Source organism: Idiotropiscis lumnitzeri, chromosome 4, assembly GCF_059441095.1.
Source record: "Idiotropiscis lumnitzeri isolate Australia: NSW breed Sydney's pygmy pipehorse chromosome 4, RoL_Ilum_1.0, whole genome shotgun sequence".
Lineage (NCBI taxonomy): Eukaryota > Metazoa > Chordata > Actinopteri > Syngnathiformes > Syngnathidae > Idiotropiscis > Idiotropiscis lumnitzeri.
The window spans coordinates 23,202,320-23,222,690 of NC_142394.1; the positions used below are offsets into that span (position 1 = coordinate 23,202,320).

Sequence of the window (20,371 nt, forward strand, 5' to 3'; positions counted from 1 at the left end):
TAGTATTGCAAAGATTATCTGAGGTGAAAATTAGGGGGAAAAAATTGGATCTCTTCTGAAGCATTTAAAGACTGAAAGTCTCGGTTGTACATTAATCCTCTGCGAAATGTAACTACACTGCGTCATATTGTTTTCACAAACATGGGAAAAGTAAAAAATAACAAGAAAATGTATGGTTTATGTAAAACGGTATCAAAACTTTCCACTGGTCTATTGTCTGGTCTATTCCGCTGGGGGTCCCCCAGTGAGATTTCTTTGTATGGGCCCCAAAATTGCTGGCTGCGCCTCTGATAGCGCATTTCAAAACTGCTGTAACCGCAACAAAGTGCTTAACATAGAATATAACAAAACAAAACAAAAATTCAAAAATAACAAAGATGCTTTAACTTAATTACTTAAGAAGCGTGCTCTTAACTTGTGATTCAGGACAAATATTTTAAATGAAAAAAATCTCAAGGCACACCACCAATCAAAATTGTCACAAAATGGAGAGACACATGACAATTAAATACTTTTTCCAGCGAATGGAAGATTCTGTCTGTCACTATAAATTTCTGGATTACAGAGATGGAAAAAGACACATTATTTGTTAGAAATAAATTATCTATCTATCTATCTATCTATCTATCTATCTATTTTAGCTGATGAAATCTTCAGTCCGTAGTTACACGAAGTGACATGTAGGTGGCGCCTTCACCCTGAAGCAGACCTGGCTCAGCCAATCACAGCCCGACATTCAAGTAGCCGGGTTGCCAAACTTTGCTGCTTCTCCGCCGCCTGTTTTGCGTTTTCCGACTTGGGCTCAACAACGTCGTCTCTTCGCCACCTGTTTTCGCCATGCTGCCGGACCGAGGTGCCAGCATTCCGATCCAGGTTGGCGCTCGGGGCCGAGCGAGGCCGTGGTGAGGAGGAAAAGGGCGAGAAGGACGAGGAAAAGATGTTTGGATGGCGCGTCTCCATCGCGGTGACGCTGGGCCTGCTTTGGTACTTGACCGATTCGGGTCGAGCTCTGGCTCAGTATTTTGTTTGCTTCTTCTTTCTTTGCATTTCCGCGCCCGTTTTGCTGGCCAACAGCGGCCGGGAGAACAGCACGCAAACCGACGACGAGCCTCTCCAGGTGAACGGACAAATGCTGCGAGTTGTAATTTACGGTTCGACTTGACTATGGTGGCAAGTAACGAAGTAAAGGAGTGTCACAAGTGGCAAAGTACTCACCTTGGACTTGAGTAGAAGTACACGTTCAAAATATCCTCAACTTTCATTCTGGAACACTTTCACAACTGAAGCTGTAGTACAATCATGCATCACTAATGAGAGATGCTAGAGCTTAAGTTGTTAATTGACTTTTACATTTTCTGAAACGAACAGGTGCTAAACAGATCTAGCTTCAGTCTTGATTTATACTTCGGATAATGTTAAAATCACACAAAATTTGTGTAAAATCTATCCTCATTGCTTTGCTAATACCTTGAACTGATAACCAAAAATATTTTAGCTAATGATAACTGGAAAGAAAATGATATTGGAGTTGTACTTTTTTTCTTTGTTAGACTTTAAAAAACAAAACACTATCAGACCCAAAAAATAAAAAGACTAAAAAGCAAAACAAAGCACTAAAACAACAAAACAATTTTCTTTTTTGGGCTGGCTAATGATACTGTATTAGCAACAAATCATTCTTCATTCTTGGAGCCTACGTCAAACATTAATGCAATAGATGGGGAATAACTTGCTTCTCCAATTTTGTTTCCATTGCAGTCTCATGCTTTGTGGTTAACATTCTATATTGTTGCTGTCCCTGTTTTTAGACACCAAAATCGCTGTCAAACCTTCAAACGGCTAAAAGTACAAGCCTATTTTCACAAAGTAGGAGTAGAAAAGTACAGATATTCAGTATTAAAAGGGAGAAAAAGCAAAGTCGTGAGAAAAATAAATACTCAAGTTAAATTCAGATAAGTGAAACATTTACTCAAGAACTTATCACCAGATTACTTAAAGCAGGTCTTTGGTGAAATTGTCAGTTTGTTGGTCAGTTGAGCCATTTTTAAGGTTTTGGGGGAAAAACAAGTAAAACACAATAATTTCATCAGATAAGAAAATCCCAGCTGCCTTGATTTTGTGACAGTAAATTCAACATATCTTAGACTAATGGAATCATGAAGTGTAGATCAAGACCCTCATGAGTTTTTCTGTTCCCCAGGAGACTTTTGCTGAGCGTTTGAGTAGCAACTTAACTGCAGAAGATGACAACCCCGGGGGCTCGCTGGGCTGCCACTACCCTCATGTCAAAAGATCTCTGCAGCATGGTGGGTGTAATGCAGTTTTTTTTTTTAACTTTATTGAGCGTGGCTAAACAGGTTATACTAGTAAAATCTGACGCACAAAAAGTATCTAAATTGAAATAATGACAATTCTGCCTCAATTTACTCACAAATTTGCTTTGCATTGGTGGGCAACCATTGTTTTTAATGACGCTTTTTAATCTAGTCGGTTTGGTTCCCTTCTAGTTGTGTTATGGCAGCAAATGCAGTGTTATGTTGTGACTTGACACATTTTAAGGAGGTCATGTTCCTAATTAGGAGGAGCATCAGGCAAGAAAAAAGGGGGAAAACCCCACCTACCAAAAATATGGATCATATTCATAGATAAGCTTGAGCAGGAAGTAACATGCCTGCTTTGCACGCTTCACTGACGCGTGTTTTCACCGCCTTTAATAAATGTCTCTTTACGACTCGGCTGCAGAGGATGTCGTAACTCTGAGTAGGAAATAAGGGAGCTTGTAAGTTGCCTCGATTAGTGTACTTGTAAAATCATAACACTTGTGAATTTGGTTTGTTCTTTTGTCCTCGTGATATAGTTCTGCGCACAATGCGCGCGTGTGTGAGAGAGATGATTTACAGGGAAGTGTTAAGAAACTCACCTTATATTTCATTTGTTCATTTTTGATTGGAAAAACTCTATGATGCATTTTTTCCCCCCAATATTCTGTAAAGGAATCGTATTCTTAATACACAATATTTTGGACTTGTTTACAAGATCTTGGAAACTAGCACCACTATGAGAATCTAAAAGCGCATATTAATCATTTATTGTATTTATCACACCCTGGACTGGTTGCCTGTCTGGTTCACTTATATGCCTTTCTGTGACTCTTTCAGTCTCTTCCTATCTCTGTTGCAACCACGCCGTGCTAAGCTGATTGCCCGCAATGGCTAGACTTGATCTAGTGGCAGCAAAGAAAATGCCTCGGCAACAGCCACGCTTTCCTGCGTTTGTCATGTAACTCAGCCTGAAACGTGATGCTTGATATCAAGAACTGTTGTTTTTTTAGTTCATACATAAAAAAAAAAAAAAAATACAAATACTTCACAGTGCATCCGCGTTTCTTAGATCTAATCAGGAATTCGAGGCACAAATTCACTTTGAAAGTTGGAAGCAAAGAATGGAAAGTGAGACCATCCTAGCTTTAAGACTTTAGGTTGTTATTTATCGAACTTTAAAAGCGGCATTATTCACTACACTTAGTGTATTCTGTGGTCTGTTATGCAATAGCTGTATTTGATTTGTGAATGGTCATTTTTAAAATATGTTTTAGTTTTTACTACACAATATTTACCATGATGTTTTTGAAATCTTTTACGCAAGAAATTTACAATTTTCCAAAAACTAATCATAAAACCAATACGAAAACAAATAAAAGCAAAACTAAAATGAAGCATTAAAAAAAAAAGGGAATACAAACTAACAAGGCTGCTCTGAAAAGTAATTAAAACTAATGAAAACTAAACAAAATACAAAACTAACTGTAATGAAAATTCCCAAACTATTCTAACTTCGGTCTCCGCAGTGTTCCAGTGTGCCTACGCTCGGCTGGTGTTGCCATGGTATGACGTTCCCGAGCCGTGCGAGCGCCAGCCGCTGCGCCGGGTGCTGGGCGGGGAGTTTGATTTTGTCATCGACAGCGTGATCCAGCACACGCGGGACTTGGACGTGTGCCAAGCGGTGGTGGGCTCCATTCGCATTCTTACACAGCACTTGCATGACGCCAAGCAGCCTGACAGGTGAACAGAACCTCATTGAATTTTTGCGGCCGTCTTAGCATCGCCTCACGAGGTTATCCGTGATCATTAACGTGGTGTTTCGCCACCTTTATTGAGCCAAGGCACATATTTTACATGAGAACACTCTCAAGGCACTCGACAGAACATGAATGTCAAAGAAACAGGATTCAGAGGTTAATTACGGAACCTGGCGTCAAAGCACTACATGTAGCTCTGCAATTCACTTCAACATAGTTCCTGGTCCTGGCACAAGATGGCACTGGAGTGATATAATATATTATTTTTATGAATATAGATTTTCAATAAGTAAAGTAGGATAAGACCCTTCCACCCCCCCCAAAAAGCGAACTTTATCGACTGTATGTCATCATTATTTCAGTATGTATACAGTTTGTGTATTTGATTCTGGAAAATTTCAAATAAGTGCCTTGGAAACATGGCTCAATGAAGAAATGTGCTCTAAATCCAGACAAATTAAAATCCAAGTGTCGCTTGTCGTGCTGGAGGCTGTGCTGTGCATTTTTTTTGTTTAAAAAAAAAAAGAACACCTCCAATTATTGCTGCCTCAGCTGCTCTTTGCTCTCAATAATGTGCCTATAAATACCTCCGGATGTTTTACCGTCCATGAATAATTTACCTCGCTTTATTGGATTTTACCTGCAGTGATAGCTGTTTTTCCTGCAAAAAGATGTTTAAAAATTGGCATGTTGGAGATTTAGCATGTGATTTTTCACTTCCGCGCTGATAAATAGTATTGTAGGCCAATTATCAAACCCGGGATGTTTTTTCCCCCTGTGCTTTTGCTTTTCTTGTCATCAGGGAAATTTTGTTCAGCTGCCGTGCAGAGGAGATGGCGCTGCTCCGTGAACTCTCGGACGCTCTGGTACGGAACCTGCTGCCCGAACGCCTGTGGGGCCAACAGTTGGTCCGTTGTGCCTTGAGCGAGATTGTTGCATTAAAGGGTAAGGAAGCTTTCAAGGAAGACGGCCTCACACAAACACTCGGATTTATTTTGTTATATATATTTTTTAATGCTGTTTGTTATCAGTTAGCAGGATTACACACATACCCTTTTATGGACAGGTTGACAATATGACTTTTTAATGGTTGGTGCAGTAAACGCATACTATTGGCGAAGATAAGGTCCGAAGATTGTTCTAAATAGTGAATGCGAGAAATTGACGCTCCCCATGAAAATGTTCATAATTGCCTTTAATGACTGGCAGCCGTTTTCAAAGCAGAATTTCCCATAATGCCAGCTATCCACTGAATATTGTGGCCTTTAACAATATAAGCAAAAAAAAATACAAGAAGGGTAGAATCTCCTCATTCACCAGAAAAAAATGTTTACTTTATCGTTTAAATTTTTTCGCAATCTCAGTCAATGCAATTTCGAGTCACCTGTATTAGAATCAGAATTCCCTTTATTGTCATGATACTCAGTGAAAATCATAGAAAATCATCTACACAATATACACAAATATGCATAAATACAAAATTATACTGGACAGAAAGTAGTTTCTAAAAACTTGAGGAAGAACTGCCCCCCTCACAAAACCTCTTTGGTACCCTTTCATTATTACAGCAATAGCTTTTATTGTTTTTAATTATATGAATGCATTTTCTGTCATGTCTGTTAATGTCACTGTTCATTGTTAAGAAAATGGCTGATCAAATCGAAATTGCAATAACTGCCAGAAAAATCGCAATACAAATTTTTCCCAAAATCGGTCAGCCCTACCATACATATACATCATCTTTTGGAGTGTCACGTGCCAAAACATGTCCGACTTTTCTTTTCTCTCTTTCAGAGGTGCGCACGCCACTGAGTGTTATACGCTATAGTGTAATCCTTTGTTAGTGGATTTAGTTGGTTTTTTTTTTAGCGCTTTTGGCGTGAATTTGAAGCTTTTTTTTTTTGTCGAAGAGTCTGTGTGCACAGATTTATTATCTCCCTTGAGGGCTGTTTTGTCTTTTAATACAACAATATAAAATCTTATCTTTTGCAAGTTTTTGCTATTGCACTGCATTTACAATGAATGCTTTTTATGGCCATAATTGAAGAATTATCGCCCAAGTGCAGGCTGCTTCTATTCCTGTTGGCTTGCAATCAAAGAGGTATTGATGAGAAATTTTATTCATATGCCATATAATTGAGTTGGCAAAAATTGCACGGCAATTTAGTCCAACATTAATGCTGTTTCTTTCAGTTGTAATTAGCCAGCATACATTTGAGAGGACTTTGATTAATTGGAGCCCATAAAAATGTGCCACTTGTTGATAAATTGTTTATATGTCTATATGTATAGTCTGAGTTGTCACTTCACTCTCGTCTCACTTGTTTATTCCACACAAATGATAAGCTACCGTAAAATGAACTATTGATTTCCGGAAACTGCATTTGTTTTAAACTCGTACAGACAAATATCAAATGACATGAATTTGAATTATGAATGAACTTGGAGCCTCGATAATCTGTCCATTGGGGCTGGTTGATTGTATTTTCTTTTTTTTTTTTTTTTTTCTACCCCCGGCAAAGAATTTGTGTTTATTGCTCCAAATGAGCAATAAAAAAAAAAAAAGAGGAAATGAGCAATTTTTTTTTCTGCGTCAGAAGGTGTTCACTGCTGGCGCCAACAATGTGACGGCAAATAAAGGATCTTTTTGGTGACTTGTATAACATCTCTTTGAGGATAGGAAAAGAAGATTCCCTCGCAGAGCACCAAATCAGAGGGAACGTGTGCTTGCTTCAAGCTGTTTATTTGTCTCTTTTAGTTTACTGTTTAACTGACGCATAAAATCAAAGAAAGTTTGATTTAAATATTTATTTAAACATCATGTTCACCCACATAATGGCAAAACACCATCGGCAGGTTAAAGAAAATTTGCATAGACGTTATAGTGATTAAACCTTACAAGATCTGTGACTTTATACGTTAAAAATCTGTAAAAATAACTATATTGATGTAATGGTGGTGCAAACAAACAGTTAGAAATTTAACAAAGTAAAACCTTTCTCTGTAACTGTCTTGTCTTGAGTCTCATTGGAGGGTGCATATCAACTATGAAGTGTTGGTGTTTTTTTTTTTTTTTGCTTTTTTTTCCACTCTCCTCAGGTTTGGGCCTGTTGGTGACATGGCTGTCAGACCCCGACAACCTGAACCAGCTGGTGGTGAGCCAGCTTGACAGCGTCTCTACTAAAGGTTCTACGGAAGAACTGAGTGCTTCCGACCCGGAACAAGCCTCTCTGGCCTCGCAGGAGGGCGACAACGCTCAAGTGTGAGTTGCAACTGTCATTTCATGCACGGCTTGATTCCGTGCATCGTTATCGTCAGTAAGCGCACAAGCGAGCGTGTGTGGCAGTGACTGCCTTGTCTCTTTTTTAGGAACTTGGAGGGAGTGGAAGTGTCCACCAGCACCAGGACGAAGTGCAAAGGCAAAGGTCTGTTTGAAGTTTGGAGCGCTTTGGAGCGTTCTTCAAGCTTTTTATTTGTCACTCTCAGCTGAGATTTACTAAACAATCCACACAAAATGTCCATGAAAAATAGGAGTCAACCTTTAAAATTAAAACATCAAAATGTTGAACTAAATTTTTTTTCAAATGAGTCTTCCGCTACCTGAAATTTGCATAAATCTTATGGACATTAGCATAGATGTTTCTTGCGCAAGTGTGAAGTTTGTTTACAGCACAGACATGAGACAACGGCGTTGCAAATCGATTCTTTTATTTATTTATTTTTATATCGATGCATATTTTGAGCCGATTATATTGATATTAAATCGATTTTTCGGTGAATCTTTACATCCCTAGTGAATACTGTATTGTCTCTCGAGGTGACCGCGACTACAATTTCGTAGGGGGCCTTCTCTTCCTTTTGTATTGTATTGTGCTTTCTAACCTAAATCTAAAATTTCAAAATGAAGACATTTTACATATTGACCTACTTCTTCCCCATTGCTTAACCGATTCAAGCTTTTCCAGTTTTTAAATTTTCAGCTCATTCAAGACGTGTACATATCCATTTACCACATTTCCACGGTAAAATTTCACATATTTATCTCCTTCAATGTTTCTTGACCAATTCAAGCCTTTCCAACTTCAAGTCTCCAATTCTACAATTAATGAATTCAATTATTTCCAACATATTTGTACAACTATCTAGCATTCGAGTGTACTTCCTCAAAATTACTTTCTCTGTTTTGGTATAGATTTGCTTGACGTGGAAATACGAGGACGTGGTCTTAAAAAGAATGAGACATCATTGTCGTGTTCTTAATGTATAATTTGTGCCACATCCACTTTGAAATAGAAAATGGCATTCACACCGACAAAGACTGAAGGAAATATTTTCAGTATTTAATGAATAATTGAAGAGTTTCTTGTTGTTTGCCGGTGACTTGCGTGTCTCTATCTGGAGCAGACGATCTGTTTTCGAGATGGGCCGTATTTATGTTCCATTGCTCCTTTTTGTACCCGCGCTGTGCGACAAGTGCTATTGTTTATGTGACAAAGCATCGAACGAGCCGTTTCTTATCACTGCCTGTGTTGTTTGAAGTAAAGGCATCCTACGCTTGAAGTCCTGTTGACAAGCCGCTGGATGTGATTTAATGAAGCTTCTGTTGTTTTTAATTGTATGCTCCTAGCTAAGACTGACAGTTATCAACAACAGATTAAGTGATTGAAGGAATATTTTTCATTAGAATTAAATCTTGACATACCAGCCGTATGTTAGGATATAGTAAGATGGTCACTTGAATAATTGTTGAAGCCAATTGATTGTTTACATCCCTGCATGTATTCTGTTGGGCTAGACGGTAGAGTTTATACTTGGTACTGTATAAACGGCAGTTTTTGGACCATGGTTTAGTGAATTTTCGCTATGTGTTTTTTGTAAAAAGCCAACTATTTTTTCCCCTCCCCAAATTATCTCTATTTTTTTTCCCCCCAAATGTCAGCCAAAGCTGCATTTTTTTTTTTTCGTCTACTGAACAATATACTGTTACTTTCAAGTTCACCGTTATTTAAATGACATCTCTTTTGAATGGTAAACTGTCTCTTATTCCTTGAGTATTTGTACGCGTCTTACAATAATACACTTCTAACAAATTTGTGCAAATTAAACATAAAAATGTAAATTCAAAAAAAAATATCTCTATATAGTGTTTTTTTTTTTTTTTTTTTTCATCATGTGTGGAAAAATTCAACTCCAAATCAAAACGCACTGAATCCAACGAACGATTTCATTAAGTGAACAAAGCACACATCTTCAGCCAAGGATGACCTCTTCAAATCTTTAAATGTTCCCACTGTACGCTTCGCAATCATTATATCTGCATACACACTAGAAGAAGCTTGGTCATATTGCTGTTTTTCCTTTTGAGTACGGCACATGGTTCAAACAGGACTAGCACTTTAAGAAGAATAAGATATACCGTTTAATAAAAACTTGCATGTTTGGACAATCTTCAGATACATTTTCGGAACAGGCAGCTAACTCCTTTCTGCAATTGGCTGATGTCTCACCAATACAGTGGTTGCAAACATCTACGAGTACAGGAATGACTGTACTATCCAAGTCAAATATTTAACTGCTTCTTGGGTTCCCAAGCAAACTGAAACACATTTGAATTGAGCTACAAATCAATGTCGCTCTCGTGGTTGGATGAGAATGATGGGCAAGTCACGACAAGAATTGATTTGACACCCATTCCAACTTTGTGCACATTTCATTGAAGAGTTGCTTTCAAACGGGGAGATGGCTTTGACATCAGGAAGAGCAGATGGGGTCGTTATTATTATTCGGATCGTGAACGCGGGGACTGGTTTAATCAGCAGCCGTGTGGTGTTGTCTTTATTTGTGACATGTTTGTACCAGCGGGCCTTTCGTGCTTTAATTAGTTTCTCTGTTGTTTGTCCAAGCAGCTAATGTCAACTCATTTATTCGTCGTCGTCACGCCACCGCGCCGCACACGGCATCGATGAGTGAAATAAAGCAAATAATGATACGGTGGTAATGAGCCTTGTACATATTTATGCAACACCAGCTCGAGTTTATATGATGTGGACAAACAAGCGCCCTAATGAGATGTATTTGTACACACATCATGAGCAAGTCGGGTTGTTTATCAGGCATCTTGCTGCAAAGTTATTACGCATTGGAACACATTTATTGCTGTTGCTTCTATCAAAGGTCGAAATAGAATTCATTACTTATAATCTCGATAATAGAAGCACAGGAGCCGCTTCTGTTCCCCCCACCCCCACCCTCACTTTCGCATCCGTAAAAGTTTTCTAATCTGCGTCGCTCCCCTTCTGTCAGGCAACAAGTTGAAGGCGGGCTGGTCGAAATTTGTGGACAAGATGAAGACCAAGAAGGCCAAGAAGAAGAAAATGAAAAAGCTGGAGCGGGAGCTGGTGATGAGGATCATGGCGGCCCAGGGAGACGCAGATAACGAGGACGAGCCCAGCAGCCGGGAGGGCTCCGTGCACAGCCAGCAGGACTCCGACCGGGTGAGGCTTCCCCATCATTCCCCACTCTCTAATCACTAGATCGGGGATTGGGATTTGACTTTTTAGGTGACTAAAAATCCCTTTGTAGGGAGTAGGGACATTTCTGTTTGGTATAATGCATGTCTTGGCTCAATAAAGGATGTGAAACATGGATGTAGGACACTCTAATAGGAGTCAGGGAGTCATTTTGTGATCGGCCGACTCATTGTTGATTTGTGGCCAAACCCCATTAGGAGGACAGTGATCTGGAGAACTACCTGACAAGCGTCCAAGAGGACATGATGGAATTCAAGCTGTCTTATGAAATGTGGCGCGTTGGCCGCTGGGCTGTCAGCATCCCTCATGTGAGTTCTAAATATCACTGACAGTCTGGAATGTCCTGCGGGGGCCTGTTATTTGTCAGCAGAGGCTCTGTGAAAGCTGTCCTTGGAAGCCCGGCTTGAGTCGGTGTGTTCATATACATCCCGCCTCTCTCCCGCTCTTCCTGTCTGTCTCTCTGTCTGTCTCTCTCTCCTGTCTCTCTCTCTGTGTTGCAGGCTGAAAGGGAAAATGAGGAGCTAATCTTCACGGTTCACCTGGAGGAGAGGGACAGCCCCGAAAACCTCCAGTGGGACATCAAGAAGAAATACACGGATGTCATCTATTTCAGAAACAGGTGGCAGGTAATTTGGCATGCTACAGATCTCACTTTTAACACCAATCAGATCTCTTTCTTTAGTCTGTCATTGGAATTAAACCTCATTGTGTATTTCAAACTGAGAAAAAGGAGCATGAAAAGGAAATCTTGTGCTTTTTATTCCCACCATTCAAATTGCAATTCTTCATACCAAGCGATTGAGCACCACACACCTACCGACAGGCTGCAATGGGAAAAACTCTGACCCTGTTTAAGGTTTTGAGGAGACTTATACAATATACTGTACTGTATTAGTTTTTATTGAACCACATAAACATGGTGTGATTGTCAAGGTAAAAATGCATTGCCACAAAGACAGCAAACGGGTGAGAGTGAATTATCATCGCATCACCGTGCGGATATTGCATTTGTGCTTTTCAATGTCAGAGGCTCTCCACGCATTGCTTTCTCGCCATAGGTACAAGTTATGACTATAGTTTACCAGCGAGTCAAATTTTGAATCAAAGTAAAACCAATCAGCCAAACATTTGTGGCCAACTGCCTGACAGAAATTTGCTAATGTGCCCACCTTTGGCATCATTTGATGGCATCTTGCCGAGCATTTATTTTTAACTGAGGGGGAATCTTCATCTAGGGAGGACATTGGTATGTCTAATAGAAAAAAAAAGTGCTTTGGAAACATCTTGTGGCATCTATCGATAATTACAAACTTTGGGACCCATGTCAATAACTCAACTTAGTTTTTTTCATATTACATATTTAATGAGTTTTAGCATTCCCTAAGCTCTTCCCTCCATTTTTGTGACCGTCAGTGGGAAATGTTTAGTCATTCCTTCATGTTGATTGATGCTCGATTGTTTTTATTTTTCCCAGGACTCCACAAGCTTGCCCAGTATTTTGGAGGTCAATGAGCTGGAGGTCAGTGACGAGTCCAAAGAAGAAGCGAAAGTCTCTGTGGAGCGCTTTCTTCAGGTGAAAAGAAACACACAAACAAACCTCAAAAAATAATTAGATGCGTGACTCCTGACACAACATTTTGATGTTTGCCTTGCCAGGAATTAATTTGTGACACCCTGATTGGACACACACTACCAGTGTTCCAGTTCCTCTGTCCACTGGACAAGCTGCTGAATGAGGAGCAGCATTACGGAGGCGTGTGGGGCTTGCTGAGCGGCTTGGCTTACTTCCTGACACCTGGACAAGAGGATGAAGAGGTAACATTGTTCATTTCAGTTATTTCATGACAACTGCGGTCCAATGGCCAAGTTTGTGGTAAAAATGTACCTACACGAACAACCTGCTAAAAATTACGAAAAATAAAATAAAAATAATAAAATATTTCCCCCCCAATATAAATCACCTTAACCACTCTTGCTCATAACTCCACTAAACTCAACTTTGAAAATGAATTCTTTTACTACTACAGTATATTGAAACACACTTTATTGTGGCCGTCGCGTTCCAAACTCACCTACTATAGGTGTAAAATATTCGAATGTATATCAAAAGATTTGTTTGTGTATTTTTGTTTTTACCGCTCCTGCATACTAAAAACACTTGCTTAAGTATTCCTTAGCACCTCTTCTCAATGTGACTGTCTCACGCTCTTTTAACTTGCATTGTAGTGTTGTTCGTATGTGCTAAATGATGGTAAATAATAAGTTTGTAATAGATTGGGCAAATGCTTTTTTTTCGCCTGCACAAGCTCATCAATTCCATTACGAGAGCACTCACACGCCATAATCTGGCTTTGTAAAGTAAAAAAAAAAAAAACTCTTGACAATGCAAATCAAACATCAGCATTATCTTTGCAAAGGCCACATTTTTGATGGAGCTCTTGTATTGTCAATCTCATTAAGTCCAGTATTCATTGTTTGTTTTGCGCAAATGACTCGCAGTTGAGTGACAGACACTGTTCAATTTGTTCTGAACAAGTGTCTTACTTAGGAAGAGACTGCATCAAAGAAATCTAAAGAGCTGCTCATGCATGGACATTGTTTTTTTTTTTACAAAAAAATGCTTTTATTGTCCTTGTGAGATCCCACCTCGTATGCACACAGCGAAGAAGCACTGAAGGAAATTGAGTGCATAAAAATACAAGCAAATAAGCTGTCATATTTAGTGATGTCTGTAGGGGATAAGCCGTCCACGATGTGTTTGCATATTCAGTGGGCTGCGGCGGGAAACTGCACTGAACTGCTTAAGTCAAAATGGTTTCATCTCCAGTTATGAAGCCCCGATATTGTATTTTAGATCATATTTTTTAGGGTGAGATGCAGTCATCCACATTAAAATGCAGACATATTTTTATCAAATCAGTTTTTTCTCAGGAATAAGTTAAAGTAATAGAAGTTACACACCGAAGAGACTTGAACTAAAATACACTGAAAGTGAGTGTTTTTAAATAATAAAGCGTCAGTGTTTTGACAACTAATAAAAATGGAAACGTGAACTCACTCCTCTAAACATCAGACTTTTCTTTTGTAAGAGCACAATAAATGCATTTGAAATTTCATTTTAAAAAATGCAAATTGCAACCTCTACAATTCAATTCAAAATAAAATGCATCAATCTGTTAATAGAAAAAATATAATGCATGAAAAGAAGCAGGTTTAATGACTAATATTGGAAGCATATTTTGCTTTAATTCGAGCATAAAAGTGCGAGTTGTTTCCTAGTGCACGAAGTTTCCTCATAAGTAACATGTAGTTGTCCCACTAATGTGCAGTCGTAACCAGTCATTCCACTAGTGTGCAGAATTCTTAGTCTTACTTGTGAGGAGGATCAGAGTCCTGTAGTACACAGACCTTAAACGGGATAGCAAGGATTTCAATGGCTTTTCCTAATGAGTCACAATGTCTCTGTTTTCAACTCTGCTGCTTGAACCCAAATTGATTATATTCCTTCCAGAGCACTACCCCGCCGACGGAAGCCTCCAGAGAACTCATCATTACGTCTGCAGAAGGTTTGGGGAAATTCCCCGGCGCCACCGATACAAGCTGTGTCGCTAGTGGTGTTTCCGTTCCCACCATCGTCATCTCCTCATGTGAGACACCCGAGGAAGACGACGAGGAAATTGAAAAGGAACCGGTCCCGTCTTTAAGCTCAGACTCTTCCAGTGGAAGCTGTTCCCAGGAAAAAGGGGAGGATTCCGATAATCCCTTAACGCACTTTAAAATGATCCTCAAGGGACTAACCCGATCCAGATCGCAGGAGTCGCTGGCCTCAGTTAAAAACCACATCGACGAGGACCCATCCCTGTTGGAGTACACTGCAAGCTGCAGTCGCGAAGGAGACCTTCACGGGGAGGATGCCTCCAGTAGCCCATCGTGGTTGCATTTCAATGCCAGGTCGGCAACCCTTTAACTGCTTGCTTTGCAATTTTCTAGATGCCACACAATGGCGGCAAAATTTTATACTAAAATTGTTTTTGAAAAAAACTCAAACTAATAAAGACTAAACTAACCACCCGAAAAGCTAATTAAAACAACGTAAAACAAATGAAATTAAAAACTAACTATAATTTAAATTCCCAAACTATAATAACAGCCCTGGTAACAATACAAATAGCATAGCATCAGCACCGTCTGTGCATCTAGCATGAACAAATTGCACTATTGTTTTTTGTTCTGAATTTCCAGTGAGTATAAAATGCTGACTTTGTTGTATTTATTGGGAAGGGCTAAGAAGGAGAAGACAAGCCCCAGGTTGTCCTGTGGGACTAACAAATCCAAAGGGAAGGAGCAGGTGGTCTCAGCCAGGGGGGACGAGTCGCACTACACCAGGAGTCAAGGCACCTGGGAACAGCTGGAGGCCACCAAAGCCATTTTTGATCTGCTCAAAGAAATTTCAGGTTTGTTCCTTTTAACTGTAAAGCCCACCGCTGTACTGTCAATAGCGCAAACATTTTTATTGCATGCGATCTTCAGATATGCTGCTCCTTGGAGGGGGTTATCGTGAGGCTCGTTCAGTGATTATTGAATGGGCCGAACTGTGAAACACAAATACAAAATGAAAACACTTGCAAGGAGCTTCTGTAGGCCTCAACTCACACACGATGATTAAATGAGCATGTTTGTGTTGTCACTCACTTTGCCATGCCACTGCACACGTCATACAATTTATTATACTTTACCAAACTAGTTTGTCTTTAATTTATAAACGCTTTAATATTACAAACTCATCGTACATTTACCTTAAAAATAAATAATTAGATTTTGCATGCGTGCATGAAAATGAGCCTTCACATGCAGTTAAGAATCACTTGAACATAAAAAGCTCAAAAACCTCTAAAGGTGACCTTAATTTGACCTTTGCTGAACCTTTGAATTTACGTCTGACAGTCTACGGTTTTAGTACTCAAAAAGTGCTAAATATGCAAACGGGGAGGTTCAACAAATCGCTTGGGTGTATTCGTGAATGTTGAACCGTGACTATGCGGGCGATCCCTGTAGCTCATTTACACCTCAAAGGCACCGCAAACGTTTAGTCAGCTTGTTACTATTTATAGATGGCTTGATGTAAAACATGTTGATTGTGGAAGGTTTTGTTGGCCTCTGGCGACAAGCGACAGTTGGAAGTCAAACAGCGTCAAGCTGTGCTGTCAAAAGAGAGTTTGCGTAGGCGTAATTGCGAGTTTTGTGTTGAGTTTTGGTGACTCGCGCCATGCTGTGGTAAACCACCAAGAGGTGTTGGCTTTTCTGTTCAGTCCTAAAACGCAGGGACAGTGATCCTTGGGTACTACTACACTTGAACTACTATTGCTACTTTAACACAGAAACAGAGCATACAACAATACTTAAGGAAATATATTCTCTCTGCTGGGAATAACAAATATTACTAGTAGGTACATTCTCTGCCTCTTTCTATTGATATTGATTACGTTCAATCGACAACCAGTGCTGCTCAACATGATGTGGCGCAACATGGTACTGCACTCGAGGCATCACGATATCCACTAACCCTGTTGTTGTCTTCATAGGAAACTCCATTCTCATTAACATATTTGACGCCATTTTGAAACCCGTCATGCCCATTTTGAAAAAGTGAGTGGAGTCTCGACCTCCTGCTGGTTGCATCCCGCCGTCTATTGACGCCGTCGGTTTGTGCAGGAAAGTCAACTCCTTCCTGAACAAGATGAACCCGAGCGAGGAGCAGATGGCGGCGTATATCCAAACCCTGTGCGACAAAGCGTGGCCGCAGACCCCCGCGGCTGTTTCTCCTTCAGCACAGGCGCCGCCTCGCACTGATGACGAGAAAAGCGAGACACGCGAGCGAGCCCACAACCTCATCAGCGCTCGCTGTAGGCGCCTCACTGCCCCTAATTATGCAAGATCAGCAATCACTACCTATGTTTGCAATCATTCACTCATTCCTCATTTTTATATCGTGGATTATGTGTATCGATGGAGTCGACTCAAAATCTTTACGTAGTGATTAGAGTGGAAATAATTGAATGGTTTCAATCTTAATGTGATACCCTCCCTCTTGTTAGATTCACACTATCTGGTCCTCAAGAAGACGGACATGGAGAATGTTTTTAACCTCTTTCAGGACGCTGAGAAAAACAAAGCACTCGTTTATGTAAGTAACCGTTTTTTTTTCTGGTTTATCAAGAGAATGATGTTTAAAAAAAAAAAACAAATGTGCAATGTAAATATGATCCAATACTGAAACAATGTGTGCTGCAAGTCCAAAAGATTACTCGTAACCGAAGCTAAATTGGGCATGAAAGTGCAAACTGACATACACTACATACTAGCGTATGACCGAAATATATATATATTTTTTTTGGGGGGCGGGTTTGTTGCCGTAATTTTGATAACAGCCTAATTGGCCAATTATTTTAATTTAAAAGTATAAATAATGAATGGAAGAGCTTTGTTAGGATTTTGAATTACAGTAAGCACAGTTGACTGTTTTACAATATTTTCCTTTCCTCGATTGTCCTCGGTTACCTTTACAACAGCGAGAAAAATCAGCAAAAGTTAGCAGGTTTTTTTTCTCATGTTTTTATCTTTGTCTCATGCTGCAAAAACATAACATAAAAAACTGCCAATTTTTGTCGATTTTAAAGGAGATAATAGTGGTCAGCCGAGTGATTGGTCGGGCCCGAATAGATACTCCAGTACTTACGCTATTCTAATTCTATTCTGTGTTGAGCCTTCAAATGCTAATTGCGGTTTCTGATCCAATCAGGAATGTAATATTGAAGTTTATTGCACATTTTCTAAAATTTTTGTTAGGTTCAATAAACAACAGACAAAGAAGGATGACAAGAGACTTAGAGTATTTCTTGTGAATGAGAACGGAACAGCAATGTGCACAGTTACGATCTGATCTCCCTTCCGTTCTGAACTGAAGCACATTCTGCTGGAATCCTCCTTTTTTTTTTTTTTAATTTCCTTAGAGAGGTCCCAAGTTACAAAGCTGTTGCTGCTCTAAAGGTTGGGGGAGCACACACCAGCAATGTGATAACCTTGACGCGATACAAGTCATTGCACTGACAATAACGCAGACGTGTTTTTCTTCTTCAGCGCCAAAAGTTTCAACAATCAACCACTTGTATTGTGTAAGATGTTCCTGCTGCTCTCCTGTGGCAAGGACACGGCTCCTGCCCTTGCACCTCCGCTCTATTTCCGACAACTTCAATTTACATGATTCAATCAAGCTTACTTTGCTGAATAAATGCTTTACAATAATATAAGCGTAAATATGGGATAGCTTATGCACATTCCTTCAAACATTTTTTTTTTTTTAGTATTCTGGTGTGTCCCCCCCCCCTCGGTTTTCAGATGCTGCTGTCATTCCTCCTGCGAGAATTATTCCCTCACGAGCATTCCCTGAACCGGAGTGCTGCCGCCCTGCAGAACGTGACCAACCTCATCGCCTGATCTGTGAATGTCTTTTTAGTGCTGTTTTTTTAATTATATAATGTCTAATTATTTATTAAACATTTTGAAATGCCTTAAACTTTCAAACCAGTCAGCACTTTCTGATTATTTTTTACCTCAAATTAAACGAATGTGAATTTTGCATCAGGTTTTTTTTAAAAATGAATAATAGTGGGATTGCTGTTGCGACACGGTGATTTTTCAGCAAAAAGAAGACATTTCATTTCTTTCACTTTTTTGTTTTTTTAAGAATATTTTGGTGTCACTTTTTCACCCATCAGTCGGGTGACTTTTTGTATCCTGATCGGCAGGACTTATTTCCACCAAGAGATGTTACAAATCACAGCAGAAAACTTGAAAAATGTCAAATATGAACTGTATTGAAATGTCATTTTTAATAAAACTGAATTTCAACTATTGTTGTTGCCTTCATGAATTATATTTTGAAATTGAAGACAATATGGTTGGAAGTGATTACTTAACCTCAGGATAAGGTCGTTGTCACGGTTAAATTGCAATCCAATTAGAATTTGAACCACATCACGTTTCTTTCGTGCCACTGCCGCCTTTGGTTTTGATGCGAAAAAATCCATTTGACATGCCTCATAGTTCACCAGAGGAAACATTATGATTTATTTAGCACTTTTCATACCCATAGGCAATCCCTATCCAGGCGAAAAGTGGAACAAATGGTATGAAAAAATACAAGAAGTGAGCCCGCGTATGGAAGGGAGAAAACGAACCAAAACAAAAGCTTGCATAATTAATGAGCCAAGCATGAGCTCTTCTTACAGTTTGTTCCGACACTGGACAAAACCTACTGGCAATGTTTGATTTTTTTTTTCTTTCAGTCAGGAAATCCCTGGGCCAGTGCAGTCGTGTTTACGCTTTTTAATTATGTAAATGTATGAGATTTAATTGTAGGATTATTTGGGTTCAGGTCACTGGAGGGTGATTATCACAAAACAAGTCATTATTCATTTTTTTATTAGTTTTTGTTTGTTTTGCGTCTGTGATCAAGCAAACAAAATCCCAAGTTGCATTTGTAGACTTTCTGAGGGGTTCAAGTAATCATGTTCATGCTTTTGAAGTGTTCATTTGTTTACATGAATAATGATTACGTGAACTTTCAAATGCAGGTAAAAATTAATCACACACAGCGGTGTGTGTTTGACAGTTTAAGTCTCCATTAACATAAGATCCAATTGTCAAAACGGAACGTGATTATACAGAGCTTTTTCCCTTAATTAATATGTGGATTATTTTCCACAAAAGTATCGGAAAAATAAAAGAACCAAAAACGATATCACAATAAAAGCAAATTCAGCCACTCTTTCCTTTTTGGGCCACATGCAGATTTTTTATTTGTAACTTTTTCTCACACGCTTTTTATTTGGGCCGTGTTTAATTTCATTATAAAAAAATAACCAACGAGACATTAGAAAGCATTTAAATAAATAAAAATAAAATAGAGGAGCAACATTGACAAATGATGAATGAATCAATAATAAAGATTAAATGCCAAAAATGTGCAGTAGTCAACCCTTCCTTAACTCTATGCTTTAATTCAAATAACTGAATTGATAGAATTTAAAAGTGGTCAGTTTTAGTCAGTGGCATTATTAATTTGAGGCGTTTCAGATTTTTTAATTTCCCCCTTGACATTCTAAATTTAATACCAATCAGTGAACCATTAGAGAACGTAGCATGTATAAACACAATCTCCCAATCTTTAATCATCACCATCATAATCATCACATATGCCCACTTCATCTCCCAATAAATTAATTATATGTCCAGTGATGGGTTACTTAATGAAAATGCATGCACTTTTCATTATCAGGTTGCGTGACTGACATTTCATGAGTTCCAATGCATGTCATATTACATGAAGCACTCAATAGTGACCATGGAGTACAAATGTGCACATGAATTTAAAGCAGTCTGCGTTGAAGGTGAATAAATCTATCAAATTCATCTCTTGTCCTCATTAGGGTTGCGGTTTAGCTGGAGACCATCACAGTAATGACAGGATGTTTGAAACAGCCTTGAGAACTGCAAGTGTTTCCACCACACTTGTCCATGTTACACAGAAAACATGTTGCTTTTTGGAGGGTCATGGAATAGTCTCAAAAGAGCGTACGAATGTTCATACATTGAGAATTACAGTGAGCAAAGTCAATTATTTTCATTTTTCTAACTGAGTGCAGAAAAGATTTAGGGAAAAAGACATAATTTTCAGATGACGAATGGGCTAAACCGAGATTTA

The 20,371-nt window shown here is 39.1% G+C and overlaps 1 protein-coding gene across 1 annotated transcript; it reads left to right on the plus strand.

Moving 5' to 3' along the window:
- The first annotated feature begins 701 nt into the window (after nt 1-701).
- Nucleotides 702-18,521, plus strand: LOC148338620 (uncharacterized). Its single transcript, XM_088294950.1, has 17 exons — nt 702-1,117; nt 2,201-2,306; nt 3,848-4,061; nt 4,881-5,023; nt 7,178-7,340; nt 7,448-7,503; nt 10,382-10,572; nt 10,806-10,916; nt 11,109-11,234; nt 12,083-12,181; nt 12,265-12,423; nt 14,120-14,559; nt 14,890-15,062; nt 16,191-16,254; nt 16,321-16,511; nt 16,704-16,792; nt 18,004-18,521. The coding sequence occupies exons 1-17, from the start codon at nt 938-940 to the stop codon at nt 18,100-18,102; spliced, it is 2,604 nt and encodes an 867-aa protein (XP_088151076.1). The 5' UTR covers nt 702-937; the 3' UTR covers nt 18,103-18,521.
- Nucleotides 18,522-20,371: the final 1,850 nt, after the last annotated feature.

What these genes read in the sequence shown, in the direction of transcription:
- LOC148338620 (XM_088294950.1), top strand. Translation starts at nt 938, where the DNA reads ATGTTTGGATGGCGCGTCTCCATCGCGGTGACGCTGGGCCTGCTTTGG. An exon ending in GGGCTGTCAGCATCCCTCAT is followed by an intron (nt 10,917 to 11,108) that starts GTGAGTTCTAAA and finishes TCTGTGTTGCAG; the next exon opens with GCTGAAAGGGAAAATGAGGA. An exon ending in CTGTGGAGCGCTTTCTTCAG is followed by an intron (nt 12,182 to 12,264) that starts GTGAAAAGAAAC and finishes TTGCCTTGCCAG; the next exon opens with GAATTAATTTGTGACACCCT.